At 50.7% G+C, this 19016-nt stretch overlaps 1 protein-coding gene across 4 annotated transcripts in view; it reads left to right on the top strand.

Moving 5' to 3' along the window:
• The window catches only part of ADAMTS17 (ADAM metallopeptidase with thrombospondin type 1 motif 17), a 343562-nt gene extending 330630 nt beyond the window's left edge, over positions 1-12932 (top strand). For all 4 annotated transcript variants that reach the window (XM_019460111.2, XM_019460109.2, XM_019460110.2 and 1 more), the window contains 2 exons: positions 8713-8890; positions 10019-12932. In XM_019460111.2, the coding sequence (XP_019315656.2) occupies positions 8713-8890; positions 10019-10188 (348 nt within the window). In that variant the 3' untranslated portion in view covers positions 10189-12932. The remainder of the gene's footprint in view (positions 1-8712; positions 8891-10018) is intronic.
• Positions 12933-19016: the final 6084 nt, after the last annotated feature.

Below are 19016 nucleotides of genomic sequence, written 5' to 3'. Positions count from 1 at the left end.
TCCTGAGCTCCCGATCTGTGCCAGAAAACCCGCTCTGGGCCCTGGGGGTATGAGAGTGGATAGTGACCCATACAAGGTACAGACCGACAGGGAGCCAACTGCAGAAGGCCACCCTGAGTCCCACTGGGCCAGTATGAGCACAGTGCTATGGGACCCAGGCAGCCTCTTCCTGGGAAAACTGTGGATGGGGATGCTGGCAGGGGGTGACACTGCTCCTGTTGGGACCAGTGACAGTGGCCCCTGACATACACCAGTGCTTTAAAATTTACAAAGCACATTCACTCATATTATCTCATTTGACCCCGTCCTCATTTTACAGATGAGAAAACTGACTCAGAGTGGTGATGTGGCTTTTTTCCCCAAAGTCCCACAGCTACAAAATAGCAGGGCTAAGAGTCTGGTCCCTGCCTTCTGGCTCTTAATTCACCTTTCTTCCAGGTGCATAATAACCTCAGAGGCTTAGATTCCTAACCTGAAACGGGTAGGAGATGACCTATGGCCTGCAGCTCTAATCGTCATAGGCATATGCTTGGTATAAAGTCAAGTGTCTACCTGCCCTTGTTTTGCTTTGTTTTTAATATTTATTTTTGAGAGAGTGCAAGCGGGGGAGGGCCAGAGAGAGGGGGACAGAGGATCTGAAGCTGGCTCTGCACTGACAGCACAGAGTCCGACGCAGGGCTCAAACTCATGAACCGCGAGATCATGACCTGAGCTGAAGTCGGACACTCAACTGACTGATCCACCCCCCTCCCAAAAAAAAACAAGTCAAGTATCTCCCTGCTCTCTCTCCACACCACCCCCCATCTAAACCTGCTCTCCAAGGGCTTTGTATCAGTCATTGACATAATGGCAATCCCTTGCCTCTATCTGCGGTCCTACACGTTGTCTACCCTTATTTGTGAAATAAAAAGTTGAGTCCTTATTAAAAGAAACTTGCACATCAAAGAGGAAGTATGTGAGACATTGGGGATATCGGGGCCCTTCTCTGGGGCAGCCAGCGGGCAGCCAGCACTGTGGGCAAAGAGAGAGATAAGCCAATTCTCTCTCTATTTGACATTACTCTGAGGAGCATAAGCAGCCAATGAAAGGAAGGTCATCAGATCTCAACGCGTTTCAGGCAGGGGCAGAAGGGAGAGAGGGCAGAATACCCCCTCGGTGTGGAGCACTTTGAGTGGGTGAACAGAGCCTGCCACTGGGTCGTGGACTTGCAGAGAAAAGTCCAGGACCCATACCTGCTCATGTGAGAGAAATGGGCTTCCTGTAGAGCAGCAGAGTTATCGGAAATTTCGAGGAGAGGTGCCTGCATGAAGTGAGCTGAATAATAGCTGATGCCTCTGACCCGTCCATTCACCTAGTGGTGCCCTTTGTCAAACCAGCTGCCTTGGTGTGGAGCAAGGGATCCGAGAGAGGGGGTGGCTCCCCCTGCATTGCAGCCTGGGTTTTAACCACTACCTGGACCTAGTCATTGAATCAGAGGAGATGCTGCCCCTAAGGAACACTTTTGTTTCAACACATGCTACGTCAGTGACCCTAAAGTAGGGCAGACGGTCAGGATGACACAGGTCCACACCCCCCACTGGGCTGTGGCCTCCTGTAAACTTGAACCAGCATCACCCTCTGTCAGCTGGGTCTAGGGGTACCCCCCTATAGGGCATCTGTAAAAGCACTTAGCCCAAGGCCTGGCACAGGGAGATCACCCGGGAGGTGCTTGTTTCTATCATCATCATCATCTCGTTATTTTTGCCATTGTCTTCTGCTGCAGCCACAGATCTCTGGTGGAATCCCATTTCTTCCATGGGCCTATCAAATATGTGTTATCTTAGAGCAGCTCTTTGAATGTGGTTCAGGTCCCATAAAACAGTGTGTGCCCTGACCCGGTGTGTGCGCATGGCAACAGCGTGGCTAGGAGGCAGGAGAGGGGCTGCTGCGGCATTTGCTGGGCTCCTGGGCCAGCCTCCTCCAGCGGGGTGGAGCATCTTGTGCGCAGTCACTGACGGGCTGGGAGAGCTAAGCTACCGGAGTGATAACAGCCTCTGCCCAAGGACACACAGAGTGGCCAGGCAGAGTCCCCTGTGCTCCGGGCTCACAGAGCACAGTCCAGAGCTCTTGCAGTTCCTCGGGAGTCAACTTGGCCTTCTGGCTCCTGGGCTGGCGTGGCCCAGCCAGAATCTGTAGGTCGCCAGGTTGCAAATTCAGAGACTTGGGGGAAACCCGAAGCTAAGGCTGAGGCTAGAAGGGAAAAACAGTTTGTGAGGGAGTATGAGTTGAAGGGTGTGTGTGTGTGTGTGTGTGTGTGTGTGTGTGTGTGTGTGTGTGTGTCTAAGAAAGCATTTCCAGTTTCAAGGCTGGAGCAAAGACAGTGGGGATTTTCATTACTGTTTAAAACCTGCTATTTCAGGTTTCAACAGCTTCCGATGTTTGCATTGTTCAATGCCAAGTCGGGGGAAAATCTGTCAAAAATGCTTTTGAAGAGCTTTTGACATTTCACCAGCCAAGTGCCTCTCAGACACAAAATGGAGTTTTATCTGGAGGGTATTCTCTTCCCCCACCCCCTGCCTCATTCTCTGCCATCCACACCCGCCCCGGGGGCGGGCTGGCCCCTCAGACACCAGGCTCTGGGAGAACGGGAGAACGTGGGGGCGGTTACACCGCGGGGTGAGGGCTCCCCCTTGCCAAGCCTCCTGCTCACCCCAGAGCCCCGGGGAGGAAGCCAGCCCACCCGCCCCCCCCTCCCCGACTCTGTCGGAACCCCGGGCTCATGCAAGCACCAAACATTCCTGCAGCGTTTTCCCCTTCCTGAGGTTTTTACAACCTCCTTTAGCTAATTCTCAAAACACCCCTTTGGGATTCCGTGTTATTTATAGTGGTGATTTTATAGCTGCGAGAAGTGAAGAGAAGGAAGTCCTCACCGAAGTGGAGCATGTCATCAGGGTCAGGCCTCTGTGGGGTGACAGAGACCTGGATCCTCCCCTCCGGGGAGCGGTGTGGCCCTGGAGGAGGCCGGGTGGGGGGCCTGGAGCTGTCACTGGGGAACAGTCACATGGACGCCCTAAGCCTCACATTCGGCCTCTCTGAAAGGCAGTCCTGTGCTCCTTGTGGTGCCATTCACGCATTTGGTGTGTGTTTATTGTGCACCTACTATGTTCTGAGCACTGCCCTGGCCACAGCCGCTGGTAGTAGAATGATTAACAAGGACTAACGAGAATGACGTTAAGTCCAGGGCCCAGCCCTCAGCGGGCATGCAGAAGGTGGACCTGGCTGCTATTACTGCTATTGTCACCATCATTGTCATCAAGGAAGCAGAGGTGGGAAGCCTTCCACCGTGTCCTTGGGTCTGAGGGACCACAGGCCTTCCCACTCTTTTAGGGAATCCTCTTTTTCATAGCCACACCAGAACTAACACCACAAGCCCATGAGTAAATTCAAGTTGAAGATTTCTCTTTGTTGCCGTGAACCTTTTGCTCTCTGTGCACCAGAACTTTTGATTTTGTTATTGCTTTTCCAGTGAAACTCCCGCTGCAAGTGTCTTTGACTCCCCATCCTAGCCAGGGGAGGGCCCTGAGATCGGTGGCGGGTCACCAAGCCTAGTCTCTGACGTGCGGCTGCGGCCACTTGCTGGGGAGGGGGCTGACCCTGCTTCAGGTCGTCTGGCAGGGAGCTTTTCTGCTGGATTTATCCCTGCTCCATTTCTATCTTTGTTTCCCGAGTCTCAGGGAGTCACGATAAATGTTAACGTAATGAGCGACCTGAAAAAAAAAAAATACCCAACAGTGAAAGAGTGCTTCTAACAAGACCAGATACGTTTTTTTACAGATCTGTTTGCTTGGATTTTAAGAGCCTGAAAATGGCTTCACAGCAATGCTTGGGGCTAATCCGGTGCAATCTGGAGACACTGTGGTCTCCTCACTGTTTAATTAAAATTGAGGCCAAGGGGAGGCAGACAGAGATGGAGCCCATTGTCTGCGCCTGTGTTATCCTGAATGCAGCAAGCTCAAGTTACATACAACGGGATGCTGTTCAAAGCAACCCTTCAGACCTGTCTGCAATCACGTTTGTCTTCAGGGTCAAATCAGCTTCTAACTGTGCTCTCAGAGGTCATCTGGCTGAGCTGCCAGATCAGGGCCAGGAGCCGGGCAAGGGTGGCCCCGCAACACCTGTCTGTGGCGGCCTGCTGCCAGGCAGGGCATGGCCGCCCCATGGAGAGCTAAGCAAGTTGGCCAAGTGACTCAGTGTGTTTTCCTGGGCTTGAGGGACTCCCTGGTCGGCTCTCTCTGTTCTTGTCCAAGCGCTAACTGTTAATAATAATAGCAGCACTTGTTGAGGGCTCGCTCTCTCCCAGACTCCCTGCTGGTCACCCGTCCAAGTGATTCTAATCACTAAATCATTCTGCAAGGAGAGTTTTATTATCCTCAAGCCACAAATGAAAAAACTGGGGCTCAGATAGGTTAAGTAACTTGCCTGAGGTCACACAGCGAGTAAGCAGGGATGGAATATGCTGACAGGTCTGTGCTGCCCCTATGGCTCTGTCCCCAGTAAAACCCCAGTCGGGGAGAGTGTGGTTACCCATGGGTGTTCGGCGGGGGCGGGCAGGCTTAACACCACCTGGACTGAAATGGAAGTTTCTTTACCTGCCACTTGGTTACGTGCTTGTCTTCTCACCTGAGGCATTGAAGCAGCCTCTGTGGGGCTGGCTCACACACAATTCAGGTGGATAAGCAAATGCTCTAAGGTTCTCAAAAGTTCTTTTTAATGAGTACAGGCCTTTCACAGCCCACCGCTGTGGGAACAGCAGAGTTCCTAGGACTCCAGCTAAAATTTAGCCCAGCCTAATCTGAGAGGCAAATCCCTATGAGGGGCAGGGCCTGCAGGGTCCCTACATGCCCCTACAGCAGCGGAGGGTCGGCCCCCAGCCTGTCACCTGGCCCTGCCCGGCTTCACATAGGTGCTGGAGAGCCATGAGAACAGACCCTTGAGTCTCTATGCGGGATCTTTGGAGAGAATTCTGTGATCTCATGGAGCAGTTCTTTTCTCCAGACTGGGAAATTAAAGGCCAATGACCCATACTAGGAAAGATAATGAATAAGAAGTGGACCTGGGCAGTGACCTAGCTTTTCATTTCCTGGCTCCCATAGAGGCTCCCACCAGTGCAAGCTGTAATTCGTACAGGAAGATGGAATTTGGTCCATGGAATGGGGCAGCTGGGGTCCTGTCCCTCCTCTGCCACTCACTCACCGTGTGACCTTGGACCAGACACCCCCACTGAGCTCAGTAGCCAGCAGCCTCTAGATTGTTGTGGAATGTTCCACCTTATTATGGAACCTTACAAGCAAACCCACAGGATAAGCAAACATACCATCTGCATATGCAGGGGGACATCATGAATGCTCTCCCTGCCCCCACCCAACCTCCTGTCCCCAGAGCATGTGAAACATGACTAAGAACTTTCAGAGGAGGAAACCATCCATCAAGGTCACCCTGAATACCTGAGTTTTACAATGGTCATTGATCATTTTCAGGCAGAGACCTTTGTCAGTTTTGTGCTTGGTGTGAATAGACCCACAGGATTGAGTTCTTGCCCTGATTTTTACGTACATAATAATGACACCTGCAAAAGACATCGAAACACTTCCTGAGGTTCCTGGCCAGGAAGTAACTCACCCCTGGCCGACCGCCTAGCCAGCAGGGCTTTGGGTACCTCGCGGTCAGGGGGTGCCATAGGAGCAAGATAGACATAGCTTTAGGCACCTTCTCCATTAGGCTGTGCTGTTTCCTGGGGCCCCAACCACCACCAGTCCCACCCTGGGTGGTCCCCCTCTCCAAGGAATATTAAGACACGTAATTCCTAATTCTTCCTTCCGGGTGTGTCTCCTATAGCAGGTGGCTCCAAGGCCCATGGTGCAGTCAAGATCCGATGAGAAAAAGGATGTTGATGTCACTTGTAGATCAGTCTGCAGATACCTCTTTTCCTCACAAAGGCAGTTGAGTGCCAAATAGTCACAGGAATCTGGTCCCAAGTACATGGTAATCCCATTTTCCCAGGAAGTAGATTTTATTTTATTTTTTTGATTTTACAACCACCTTACATATAAAAAATCTTTAATGGTATAGGTGGACTAGTCAAATGTCTCCATAAACTATATAATTTATTCAGGTAGTTACACATTCATATTTAAAGGTATATAATAGGGGCGCCCGGGTGGCTCAGTCAGTTGAGTGTCCGTCTGACTTCAGCTCAGGTCATGATCTCATGGTTCGTGAGTTCCAGCCCCACGTCAAGCTCTGTGCTGACAGCTCAGAGCCTGGAGCCTGCTTCGGATTCTGTGTCTCCCTCTTTGTCTGCCCCTCCGCTGCTCACACCCTGTCTTTCTCTGTCTCAAAAATAAATAAACATTAAAAAAAATTTTAACTTATTAGAAATGTTTGCTCATCTTGCAGAGCACTAGAAGAACAAGTTACAATCCAAGGTTTTACGGTATTTGTATATGAATATTCAACTACTTCAGTTGTAAGAAGAGAGAGCTCATTCCACTACACAGGCCACTGGGCAGAAGTTCAGGATAAATCAGAGGTTCTCAGTTGTGGGTGCCCCTTCTACATATATTGATTGATTGTCCTGGGACACCGAAGGACACCAAGGGATACCTTGGGCTCACCAGGTAATCCCAAGAACAGATCCCAACCTGCTGTCAGCTCCCCGCCCCCCCAGAGGCCCCCCAGGTATAAGTCCTGTTGCTATGGCAGCCGTCCTAAGTTTAAGGTCTCCTGTTGGTGGGACCTCCTCATGTGACCTCACTCCTCCACCTCAGCAGCCCTCAAACTTCCCTTGTGCTCCAGTGCCAACCCCCAAGGTCTAGGGTGGGGCCCAGAAATCTGCATCCATTAATGCACAATGAATTCTCAAGCCCACAAGCAGCCCATGCCTAGTGTATCCAGAAGATAGGATGTGAAGCAAGACACAAAGCGGGGGCCCTGGGGCCCGCCTTGCCTGTTGGGGAGCGTGCCTGTTCTGGTTTGAACATGCCAGAGCCCACAGTGGGTGTCACTTGTGGTTTTCCCACCTCCTTTTTGATTTGCAAAGACCCCTTCAGAGCACCATTCCCTCTGAGCCTCTTTATCCTTCTAAAGTGAAAACAAAAACAAAAACCCCACATGATTCTGCAGAGGAATTCACCTGGCACACAAAAGCTCTTTGCGGAGCAGACAGTGCCCACGTGGTCACAAATGGTACCAGCAGTCTCCCATCAAGCCTGTGCCTGGTGACTCCTCGCAGACCCCTGGAGGGAAGGTCCTCCTTCCAGCACAGGCCAAGGTCCGGCACAAAGGGGAGGAGACAGGGAGGCACACTCTCCGGACGGCACCTGGCATCGTCACCGCATGTGGCATTTGGAGGGCAGGCCCCGCTCTCCTTTCTCCACCCCAAGGTGCCGGTATTAACTCCAGCTGGGCTATTGCACCTGAGGCCTTTGCTTTATTAAAGTTTTGCAGAGTGCTCTCAGAACCCCATAAATCACGGGTTGCGTGGGCGCTAGGGGACACCAGATGGGGAGAAAGTGCATAGGAACCTGGCTCTCTGGCTGGAAGCGACCAGCTTATTGGAGAGACAGTTCCAAGGGTCCCTGGGAGAGCGTGCAAGTGCCCAGGAGTTCGGAGAGCAGGACCAGGGTGGCGGAGCTGAGTCGCTGACAGTCTCCCTGTGGAGCACTTTAAAGGGATGCAAAGAGAGACAGGACTTGGGAAAGTCCTACCGAGTCCGCTCACTGGGAACCTGGGATGTCTGCTGAGCTACGCCAGGCGGGTTTTAGCAAACCCAGGTCTACCAGCAGCCCGGGATTTGGTGTCTGAGTTAAAGCTGTCAGCCACAAACAGTATGAGATTCCTTGACTCTGTGATGCGAAAAAAAGATTGTGCTTTGTTTTCTCCACCTTGATTCTGAGCCCCGACCCTCCAGGCTTGCGGGAAATTTGACCCCACTCATGCCTGAGCTCCCCTCCACAACCAAGACCAGGCAAAGACCCCAGAGCCTCCCACAGCACAAAGCACTGGGGAAGACCCACTTGGTCATCAGGCCCAGTGCCTCCTGGATGCCATCAGGCCACCCTGTCCACTGTCTCAAGGATTTCAAAAGCCCAGCTCTCTGCTGGGAATGGGAGTAGGGAGGGTGGGAAGTGAAATGCAGGCCTCATACATTAATGTTTTAGCAACTGTGTTGCATCTTAGCTCAGGCTGCTGGGGTGAAACTCCATAGACTAAGGGGCTTAAACCACAGACATTTAGTTCTTATGATTCTGGAGGCTGAGAAGTCTAAGGTCAAGGTGCTAGCAGATTTGTTTCTTGGTGAGGGCCCGTGTCCTGGCCGTGTCCTCACACGGGGGAAAGACAGACTCTGGTCTCTCTTCCTCTTTATAAAGACACAGTTCTCATCATGGAGGCTCTGCCCTCATACCCTCATCTAAACCTAACTACCTCCCAAAAGCCCCACCTTCAAATACGATCCCATTGGGAGTTAGGGATTTGGGGAGACAAAAGACATTCAGTCCGTAACATCTCGAAGCAGGTTTCTGTCAGACACCTGGGATGCAGTGAAGCCCCTTGTCCTGCATTATTCCAAGCCCCTGGGAATGACACCGAGGGGCAGCTGCATTGCAAAGCCATTGTCAAGGACTCCTGGGTGTAGGTTAGGCCCCCAGCTCAGGCTGTCCCTGTGTCTGGCAGTGCTCCTCAACCTGTGGGAAGGGCCTCCAGTCCCGCGTAGTACAGTGCATGCACAAGGTCACCGGCCGCCATGGCAACGAGTGCCCCGCCCTCTCGAAGCCAGCAGCCTACAGACAGTGCCACCAGGAGGTCTGCAATGACAAGATCAACGTGAACACCATCACCTCCCCTCGCCTCGGTGAGTGGCCCCCGGTTTCTGGGGTGGGGAGGTGGGAGTTCTGTAAGCCAGAAAGCCCCCTTTGGGCCCTAGCTGAGCCCTGAAGAGGTCTTTTGTCAGCTCTGTAGAAGGTTAGAGGTTTCAGAGGTGGAATTTCGTTCCTTGTCATGAAAAAGACGTCTGCTAGCGGCAACCTCAAACACAACAACGGCTCAAGCGTCCCGCTTAGTCCCTCTGCCAACAATGAGGAACACGGGAGGGTGGTCTTCAGTCAATGTTTTTGGGCTCCTGTGCACGAGGAGGGCAAAGGGAGGTGCGTTCTTCCAGAAGTGAAGGAGCTGGGGCGACATTCACGAAGCCTCGGTGACGTTCGCATGGGATGCTCCCCAAGCTAACACTTGAGAAGAAAACAGAGGTGTTGATAGGGTGGAGTATTTAATTCAGTGGCACAGGAGGGAGAAGAGGAGCATTTAACACTAATCTGGTGATTCCTTTTGACGGTGTCCACTTTTCCAAATAGAAATCCCTGAGGAATCTTTTCCTACCCAGAGCCCCTTTCCCTAACACTGGAACACAGCCAGAATGAAGAGGGTTTCTAAGTTGCTTCACTGGAGGGTCTTTGAACTGGCAGAGGGGCACCCCGGGCTTTTGCATGCACACACCTCCTTGGTATGCTCCAGAGACCTCCCTCAGGCAGGACATTCTCTCTGCAGGATGACCCTGAAGGAGATTCGGGCCACTTGCTTAGGCTACGAGCTTATGCTTTGGTGGCCCTTTGATGTCCACCGCCCCGTGCCGTTCTGTTTTATGAATGCCAGCAACGATGGTGTCCTTCTCCAAAAAATAACGGCAAGTGCCACTTAGGTGAGAAGCAGGGTGCACAGTGCCCTGGCCCTGAGGAAGCAGCAGGCAGACCCATGCTCTGCCAAAGGGTCGGGTTAGACACAGGAGCGTGTCCCCTGTCGAAAACAGCGGCATCCCGTGGCCCCGGCAGGGGGTGTATTTCCTCCGTTTGCGCAAGGCTCCGGTGTGCTTGTCGGTGAGGGCAGCTCCGGAGTGTGTCAGACCACAGGCTGCCCCTGCGCAGGCATCCTGATGTCCCTGGGCCATCCGTAACCCCTGGGCTTTCTGTTTCCACCGTCCCTGTAGCCGCTCTGACCTACAAATGTACGCGGGACCAGTGGACAGTGTACTGCCGGGTCATCCGAGAAAAGAACCTCTGTCAGGACATGCGGTGGTACCAGCGCTGCTGCCAGACGTGCAGGGACTTCTATGCGAACAAGATGCGCCAGCCGCTGCCACCGCCACCAAGCTCATGACACGTGGCCCAAGGGTCCCTCGACGCGCCAGCGCGAGGCCTGAATCCTGATGACATGGCTCGTTGAAAGCCTCCCTACCCAAGAGCGCACCAGTCCTGCGGCCGGGACCCCCCTCCCCCAGAGCACAGCGCCGCTCCCCCCACCAGGCTGTCCCGAGAATCCAATCGCATAGAACTTGAGCGTGGACTTGACATTTGCTGTTAGTGCTTTTGTACTTAATATATTGTTAATGGCCACTGGATGGCTTTCTCCGGTAAGGAAAAAAATAGGCATGAGTCACAAAATTATTGTAATTTCTAAGGTTCTGTGTACCTCAAAGGGAACACCTCTGACAGACAGTTGTCAAAAGAAAGAGACGTCACTGAGCGCTTCTGTCCAGCTTTCTTTTGACGATTGAATTCCCGGTGCTTGATGTGCCGGGGGCAGGGGGACTATCCCCCCAGTGAGACATTCCACGTTCAAACAGGCTTTATTCTGAAAGCCGGTGACACCCCGGAAGGAAGGACAGATGTCAGTGAGCCTCTGCCAATGGCTCCCCCCAAGAGGGCCAGGGTCAGCACTTAGCCTCTCAGCTCATCTCTGAAAAGGTGTTCTCTAGATCCTGGGCCTTCTCTTGGAAGTCTTGTCCCTGACAGTCTGAATCTGTATCAGCCAAAGACACCAGGGCCGCATAGTTTTGCGTAAAAACCTGTGTTGGGGAGAATATTCTGGAAGTGTTTGGGTTTGGGCAGGCATCTAATTTGTATACTCTACTGTCCACCACATAGGGAAACAGAAAAGTCTTTCTTCGAGGTGCTATGAAATGGGACATCTGTTCATTTGGGTGATGGGACTGTTCCCTGGCATAAAGGTGAGCTCAGGACAGCTTTGTCAGGGGTGTGTGGCCCCTCCACATTCTGGGGGCCTCCACTCTTGTCAGTACTTCATAAAGCTTTGCACCTTAGACGTGGCTTCCCATTGACCTTGGCCATCTATCTGAAGTTGATTCTTTTTAGAAGCTCTGCCTCCTTCGCCCTGGCATGGGACTGGTTTCCTCCAGAAGCCCCTCGGCCTGGGGGGCCGGGATCACTGCACAAGCACCGAGCCTTCCCACAGCCCAGACCTTGGGGGACCCATTATTGTCATGCTGTCGGTATTGACCCATCTTCTTAGTAAGACAAGGATGACCCTCAGAAAAGCACGAAGAAAGTCTTTCCCTCCCGCAACCTATCAAAACAGAGCTGTGCCCTGTCTAGAAGTCTGAGGAAATGACAAGAACACAGAAGATGGTAGGACCCTGCCCGCTTTGGGAGCTGGGAGAGAAAGACCCTAGATGCCAGGAGACCTGTTTTGCTCACCAGCTTGGTGGGTGTTTGATGGGTGCTTTTGTTCAAGGACTTTACCATGACAAACCCACCTTCTCCCTTATTGCAGACGGGGGAATCTCACTTATGCCAATGTCCCAGGGATCATCTCCAAGTTCTTCCTGATTTATTGGTGCTGTGTTTATGTATCTGCTTTGGTTTTTGATGATGTCACAACTTTAGGGTCCATTAGCTTAAATCAGAAAGAAAACAAAAAGAAAATCTCCTGCCTTCTCAACCCCGTCTTACAGGCTGTTTCAATTTATGATTTCTAATATTCCAGAGATAGAGACGTGGTAGGGATGACAAGAGATTTGTGCGGTTCCTCTTGAATCAACGAGAAGTATTTGAGAAGCTTGCTTGGGTGCTCTGATTGAGAGAGTGCCAGGATAGCGCGATCCACCCTGCAGTGTAAACCCCGTCAGTGTTGCAGCACAGCCTATGCAAAACGCTATCCTCCCCAGCTCAGGCTTGGCCACTGACAGACTCCCCCAAACCCCATTTCTGCAAAACTCTCAAATTCTTGGGGAGCTAGGGTTCCAAAATGGGCTGTGCTTCACCATGTAATGTCAGAAAGATAGCAGCCTCGGGGGCTGAGGAGCTGAGCCAGGGCAGCCAGCTAAGGAACCCACGGGGCCCGCCCAAGCTGGGCATGTACGTGCCCCTAGGCTAGCACTTTCTCGGATGCCTCTGAATATTCCCCCCGACTGGCTACCTTGACTATATCAACTGGATGCATCTGGCAAGGGCCCCACCCTCTCAAAATGCAAATAATTGATTTCGTTATTATCGAACACCCACTGGTTCCCCCAGAGTCCATGTCTCTCTGACCTCCTTTAGCTCATGCTGGCACTTGCTGCTCTGAAATTCACCAGCCCGCCTTCTGTTCATGGCACAAGCAATGATTGATTTCGGCGAAGCCATGATGGCACTCTTGTTCCACTTTGTACAGAAGACATTGAAACCCTGTGATCACAACAGTGACGTTTCTTTATTCACAATACCCTGTACTGTCACTCAAGTACTGTACCTTTTTGATTGCACAAACGCGTTACTAACGACAGAGTCTTACGACCTTATGGTGCTACTTTTGTGGGTGCAAATGAAGCCCTCTCACTTGACCATGGCTTGACATTATCAGAACACAGGGAAAGATCCTCAGCAGCAATAATCTCATTGCTTTGTTCTCTTTTCTCCATTTCAGAGTCAAATGTATATATTTTCCATTAGTTAACTTACATTACGTACTGTACCCATGGTATTTTTGTTTTACTTTTTGGTGCTGGTTTTGAAAGAAAAAAAAAGAACAGAAGACAAACATTGGACACCACTGTAAATGAAAAATTAATCATTTCATTGGAAGTGAGTTGAACATGTTAATAAAATGTTTTTCCATAACAATTTTAAGCTGTCTGTGGAGTACGAGACAAAAACCAGTCCTCCGGGGCTGACAGAGGGAGGCCTGTCCTTCTGCGAGTGGTCACATAGCTTGCCTGGAACAGCGTCCCGACCACAGCTGTGGACAGGGTCAGAGGTCGCTGGTAAATGCAGTTCTGGCGGGTGGCTGTGTCTCCCTGCGTGAGCACTAACAAATCATTCCGTCCCAGGCCTCACCCCTGTGTGGTTGCAAAACCGCGGGTGGGGACATGAGGGTCTGGCAGCTGTGCTGTCAGTCTGTGTCTGATGCAGAACAGCAGCCACCTAGCTCACGGAGACGCCCGTGCACCATGGGGGTGCAGTGACCCCTGCTGCAGGGGACCCCTCAGAGCTCCAGCCCTGGTCGTGTCAGAATAGGCACCTGCTCCCTGCAACCCTGCTTGTCTGTCTTTAGCACCCCCGTCCCCAACCCTGCTGATGGTCCATACAGCTCCCCTCTTCGTGCAAGTGTGAGCAGGGGTCCTGGCCCCACCATCGTCCCAGACTGAGGACACAGCAAGGGTACTACACCACCATAACTGAGATTGCTGCAGTTATTGGGACCCTGTCTTGGCCTGACCAGGAGCAGGGATGTCACCTCTCCTTCTCATGGGAGTAGTTACATGACCTCATGTAACTACTCAAAATTTACACAGGGTCTCATCTCCTCCTGGCATCAAGGAGAAAGAGCTCCCCAGCCAAGAACTTGGAACTCCATTCGACAGACAGCACTTCCTTTTAACATTGGAGCAGCCCCCAGAAATCTCGTGAAATAAAGACTGTTTGTTTAACAGATGACAAACTGCCCACGGCCCCCCAGTTGCCAGGAAAGCTGTTGCTTGTCTTAATTCTCATTAATGATCAGCCATCTACCTCAGGCACCTGTATCTTCTCCTCCTTTCTCTGAGTTCTGATCTCTCTAGAACTTCTAACAGCCCTGATGGTTTGTGATTTCTCCATAAGCCGCTTAGACTCTGGGGTGGTCCTCAGCCATTTCAATTTCTTGGGTGAAATTGACAAGCGCTCAATCAGCAAGTGTTGAGTGGGTTTCTAGTAGGAACCAAGCACTCCCTGGAACTGATGGAACACAAAAGAACAAAAGACCAGCTCAGAAGCCCACAGCCCCATTGAGCCGACAAGCCTGGAGTTCAGAACAACAGAGAATGAGCTAGAGCTGCAGGAACTCCAAGGAGGGAAAGGTCAGGACCTCCTTTGTGGGTTCGTTGATTGACCTCTGGACACAGGCTAGAAGGGTTAGGGTTGGAATTTCCATGAACTCTCCAGACCACTGGCACTGCCCCCTGTGCTGCACTAACACTATTCTCAGGTCACCTGACCTTCAGGTATCCCATTGCACAGACGTTTTCACACCTGTCCTCAGCAGCCCTCTCCTTTGGGTCATCCTCTTCTCCCTGTCTATGGACCCACTGTGTCCTGACTTTTGTCCTCCTCCAACTCCTTCCTAGATCTCCTTTCCTGCCAACTCTATGTGATGGAATGCCCCAGGGCTCAGCCCTAACCTCCATCTCTCTATATACTTTATCCCTAGGCTATGTCACCCAGACCTGAGACTTTGACAACCATGCACATTCTGGTATCTCCCAAATGAACATCTTTGGCCCTGACCTCTCCCTTGACCTCCATATATATACACGACCTCTCCATGTGCACAGGCAAGCCCACAGGAAGCTCTGATACTGGGATGGCCTTTCAGAGGTGTGCCAAATCTGAGACTTGGTGGGGATAGCTTACCTCTGGCTCCCTCCATGTGGCTTTAGCTGGGGTGGTTCAAAGGAGGAGAGGCTGGGGTTATCAGAAGGCTCCCATGCTTGCATATCTGACAACCAATGCTGGCTCTAAGAACCTCACCCAGGACTGTTATCCAGAACACCTACAAGTGACCTCTCCAAGGGGCTGCTTGGCAGCCCTGAGGCACAATGGCAGGGTTTCAGTGGCAAACACTCTGAGAGAGACCATGACTCTCCTGACCTCATGTAACTACTCAAAATTTAACAGCATCACGTCCACCATCCTCTAATAGTTGAGGAAGTCACAAAGGCTCACCTAAGTTCAAAGATTCTATGTCTTGCTGGGGGCAACAGCAAGACCCTGGAAGAGCAACTGAGATGAGAATTTGTGCAGCCATTTGGGGGAAGAGCCATATACTCCCACATGCAGAATATGCTCACCTTCCCCCCAGTGTTCCATCCCATTTCAACGTCATGTTCAGGCTCAAGGCCCTGGATTTCACCATCTAAGTCAGGTGCAGGTACAGGTAGGCAGCTTCTTGAGCACTATTTCTCTCAATGTAAAGACCATGAAACTCAGAAGGGACATTATCTCCTCCCAACCTCCAACACCCAAGAGAAAAGAGTGGGATGGGCACAGGAGAGCCGATGTAGATACTCTCTGTTTAAAAAGGAGGGGAAAGGGAGGCCCATAGAAACTACTGTCCGTAGCAGTTCTAAAGTCCAGCATGGCACAAGTGGCCTGTTCCATTAGACCCAGCCCTACTGCCTGGGAGTGATTCTCCCAGAATTGCCTCCAGAAGCCAAAGATGCTTGCCATTTGCTGCGATTCATTCCTAATGGTAGGGGAAGAAAATGCAGTCAAGGGCCCTTGCCTCTGCTGAGGACATGCTAACATGCTCCAGACCTCTGGACTCCTAAAAACATCACTGATCCGGTGTGTCCTTGAATATTCACAGTGCTAATCTCCCACCTGCTAGAGCACAAGTGTCTTTATGAGGCCTCCAATTTACATGTCTCTGCTCTGATTAACATGACATCGTGGATACAGTGGATCACTGTGGATTCTGTGAAGGGCCTGTATAGTCCAGGCCCTCTGGGGCTATGTTATAACAGAGTGTTAAGGTAGCCCTGGAGAAGACAGTACATGATGGCTACTGTTGTCTGTCACACACGAACATGACCTACTCTGGCCTTCCTTTCTGATAGAACTGGAAAAGGATGCATTTCCTAGCTTAAAAGTTGTATACCTTGTATCTTGAAGCTTGTTAATCTGCTCTGGAAAGGATACCACATCTAGCACAGCATACTCATTGGTGACTAATTCTTGGTTAAGACTGTCATGTGACAGGACCAAATCTAAATTTCTCAGGGGCCAGACTGATGACTTTTATGGGGAGATGGTGGAATAACCTCCCCCTGCATTCTTTCGGTCTTTAAGCATGATGCTGAAATTCACCATTGCAATATTGCTATTTTGCAATATTGCTATTGACTCACTTTCTTGCCTGGAGAGAGGGAGACAGGATCACAGGCTTCCACTTGGACTTCCCCACTATAATGGTGCCTTATTCCACAGGATGAGGACTTAGTTCATCTACCCCAAGTGCCCATTCAGGGACAGGGGAAATGATCACTGGGTGGTCTTAAGGAACCAGTGGGCCCACTATGAATCAAACCTGGACCAGGACTCCATTCATTATCTGAACCTCATCCCCCTTCACTCTAGAATGGGACCATGATAACACTCTGGGTCCCCAGCAGCATTGTCAACTTGGATCCCATGTGCAGCATGTAATTGACTAAGGATTAAATTAATCATCCTCAGCACTCTTACTGCTTTTTGCCAATGCATCAGGGACACTCAGCAATAGCCATTCAATTTCTTCACTTTATAATTTCTGTTTCCCTGTGTCTTTCAAATGACTGAGACATTATGCCACTCGTACTGATGTCAGGGGCATGAGGTCCCTTGATCTAGCTGGCAGGAGATGCAACTCCAAAATCCTATTTTAGGGCCTGCTTCCTTAGGATCGCTCCTGGCACCAACTGCCTTAGTTTGCATGTTTGGGAACCAGTCTCTGAGGTGGAGATCTGTGGAGGGAGGTTCACGGGGAGGTGCCCTCAGGAACACAACAAAGGTGCGAGCGCATCAAGGTTGGTTGGGCACAAAGAGATAGGGAACCCTGACAGTCACAACAGGAGCTCAGCTGGTGCCATAGGGAGTTTTGAAGCTGGAATGGCCCTTCAACGTTGTCCCACACTAATGCAAGGGGGTGGGCCTGTGTATTTTGCTGCCAGCTGCCCTGGGGAAAGTGTAGTCTTAAGAGTTAGCTCCCTTCTGGGATGCCTGGGTTGCTCAATCGGTTAAGCATCTGACTCTTGATTTCGGCTCAAGTCATGATCTCAGGATCCTGAGATTGAGCCCTGCATCAGGCTTCATGCTGAGTGTGGACCCTGCTTAAGATCCTCTCTCTCTCTCTCTCTCTCTCTCTGCCCCTCTTGTGCTCTATCTCTCTAAAAAGTAAATTTAAAAAAACATAAAGAGTTATCTCCCTTCTGCCAAGGGCAAGGCCTGGGAACGTACTCTGCTGTGAGTCAGCCAAGACTGAGGGAGCTGGGAGAATGAGGGCCTCGATTCTGGAGGGAGATTTGTGTAGCACAGCACAACTCCCACTGCATGCCTCAAGCTTAGATCTTATGAAATTAAATTCTCAATTTCCTCCCTCTTATAAACTCCTTCCAGAGGTTTCTTCGTCTCAATGGCACCACTATCCACTAATGAGGTGGTTGGGGGGTGGGCTAAATGGGCAGTGAACATTAGGAGGGCACTTGTTGGGATGAGCACTGGGTGTTATATGTAAGTGATGAATCACTAAATTCTACTCCTAAAACCCAGACTACACTGTATGTTAAGTAACTCATATTTAGATAGATGGATGAGTAGATACATACATACATACATACATGCATAAATACATAGATGATAGATGATAGATTGATAGGTAGATGGTAGATGATAGATAAGAAAAAGAAAAGGCAAAAAAGAAAAAAAAACTTCAAAGTCATCCTTGTTTCCTCAGTTTCCCTTTTTATCCCCAGTCCAGTGCAGCCATAAATACCATTGGTTCTGCCTCCAAATTATGTCTCTAATCTGTCTGCCTTTCCCTCTGACTCCGCCACCACTGTGCACCACGTCACAGACCCCCACCAGGACCCTGCCTCCTGACCATCCCCCTCCCTCCTTTCGGCTCCTTCCAATATGCTCTCCACACCCCAGTCAGAGCAATATCTCCCAAACATAAACCCTGGCATCCTCCCCACTTAAAACCCTTCAATAGCTTCTCACCTCTGGAGTTTTCTCATCTCACAGCCCTGTGTGATCCTGCCCCTGCTGTCCTCCCTCCTACATGGTCATTCTCACATATACATCAGCCTCACAGCCTCCTTTCTGTCTTATCATCCCCCACCCTCTTCCCCGCTTTGGGCCTTTGCAGGTCCTATTGCTTGTGTTGCCCCAACTAGCCCAGACCTTCCCGTGGCTGATTATCTACATCCTTCATGCCTCTGCTGAAATGTTATTTATTCCTCAGACTTTCCTTGAATGCCATCTGAAGTGACTTCCCAGTCATGGCAGCCATCTTTATTTCCTCATCATATTCCTCATATTTCCTCATTCCTTGCCATAACCTATCATGACTCCCTTGACCTGTTGCACTACCATATAGTCTGTCTTCCCACCTAGAAAGTAAGTGCCACGAGGGCAAAACACCCATGCCCCTCATGTATCATCAGATCCCTAATGCCCAACACATGCAGACACTAAGCGAACATGTTTCCCCTTTGCTAGTCACAATGTATATTGTTTAGATTATTTTCAGGAAAGTTCAGATTGTACCACAAGGTGTTTGTACTGGATAATAGGAGTGCACTCTGAATTCAATGACTTTTTTTTTCTTGCATATACCTCAAATGATACAAATATTTGGACAACTAGCTGTAAGTCAATGAAAACAAGATGTTTGCAGTTTTTCAAATTCTCCCCCTTGTCAGCCACCCTTTGCCAACAGAGACAGGTGTTTCCAGATGGTTGCCATGGTGATCTCAAAGCTGTTTTCTCTCCTTTTCATTTTATCTTTGGAACAGGAGAGTGACAGATTCAGGAGGCAGAGAGTCTGAGGTTTGGTGAGGATCTTTGTAAAGCTTGACGTGGCGCCACCATCTGGTGTTTCTGGAATAAAAGTTTAACCATCAGGCTCATAGAGTTGTCAGGACAGGTCCCCATGACTGGCAGGATCCAGTGCAACATGGGTGCTCACTG

The sequence above is a fragment of the Panthera pardus genome, unplaced genomic scaffold (genome assembly GCF_024362965.1).
Source record: "Panthera pardus isolate Hobbes unplaced genomic scaffold, ASM2436296v1 HiC_scaffold_24, whole genome shotgun sequence".
Classification (NCBI taxonomy): domain Eukaryota; kingdom Metazoa; phylum Chordata; class Mammalia; order Carnivora; family Felidae; genus Panthera; species Panthera pardus.
Note: the sequence above shows the minus strand (reverse complement) of the source record. Positions and strands in the feature narration are given on the sequence as shown.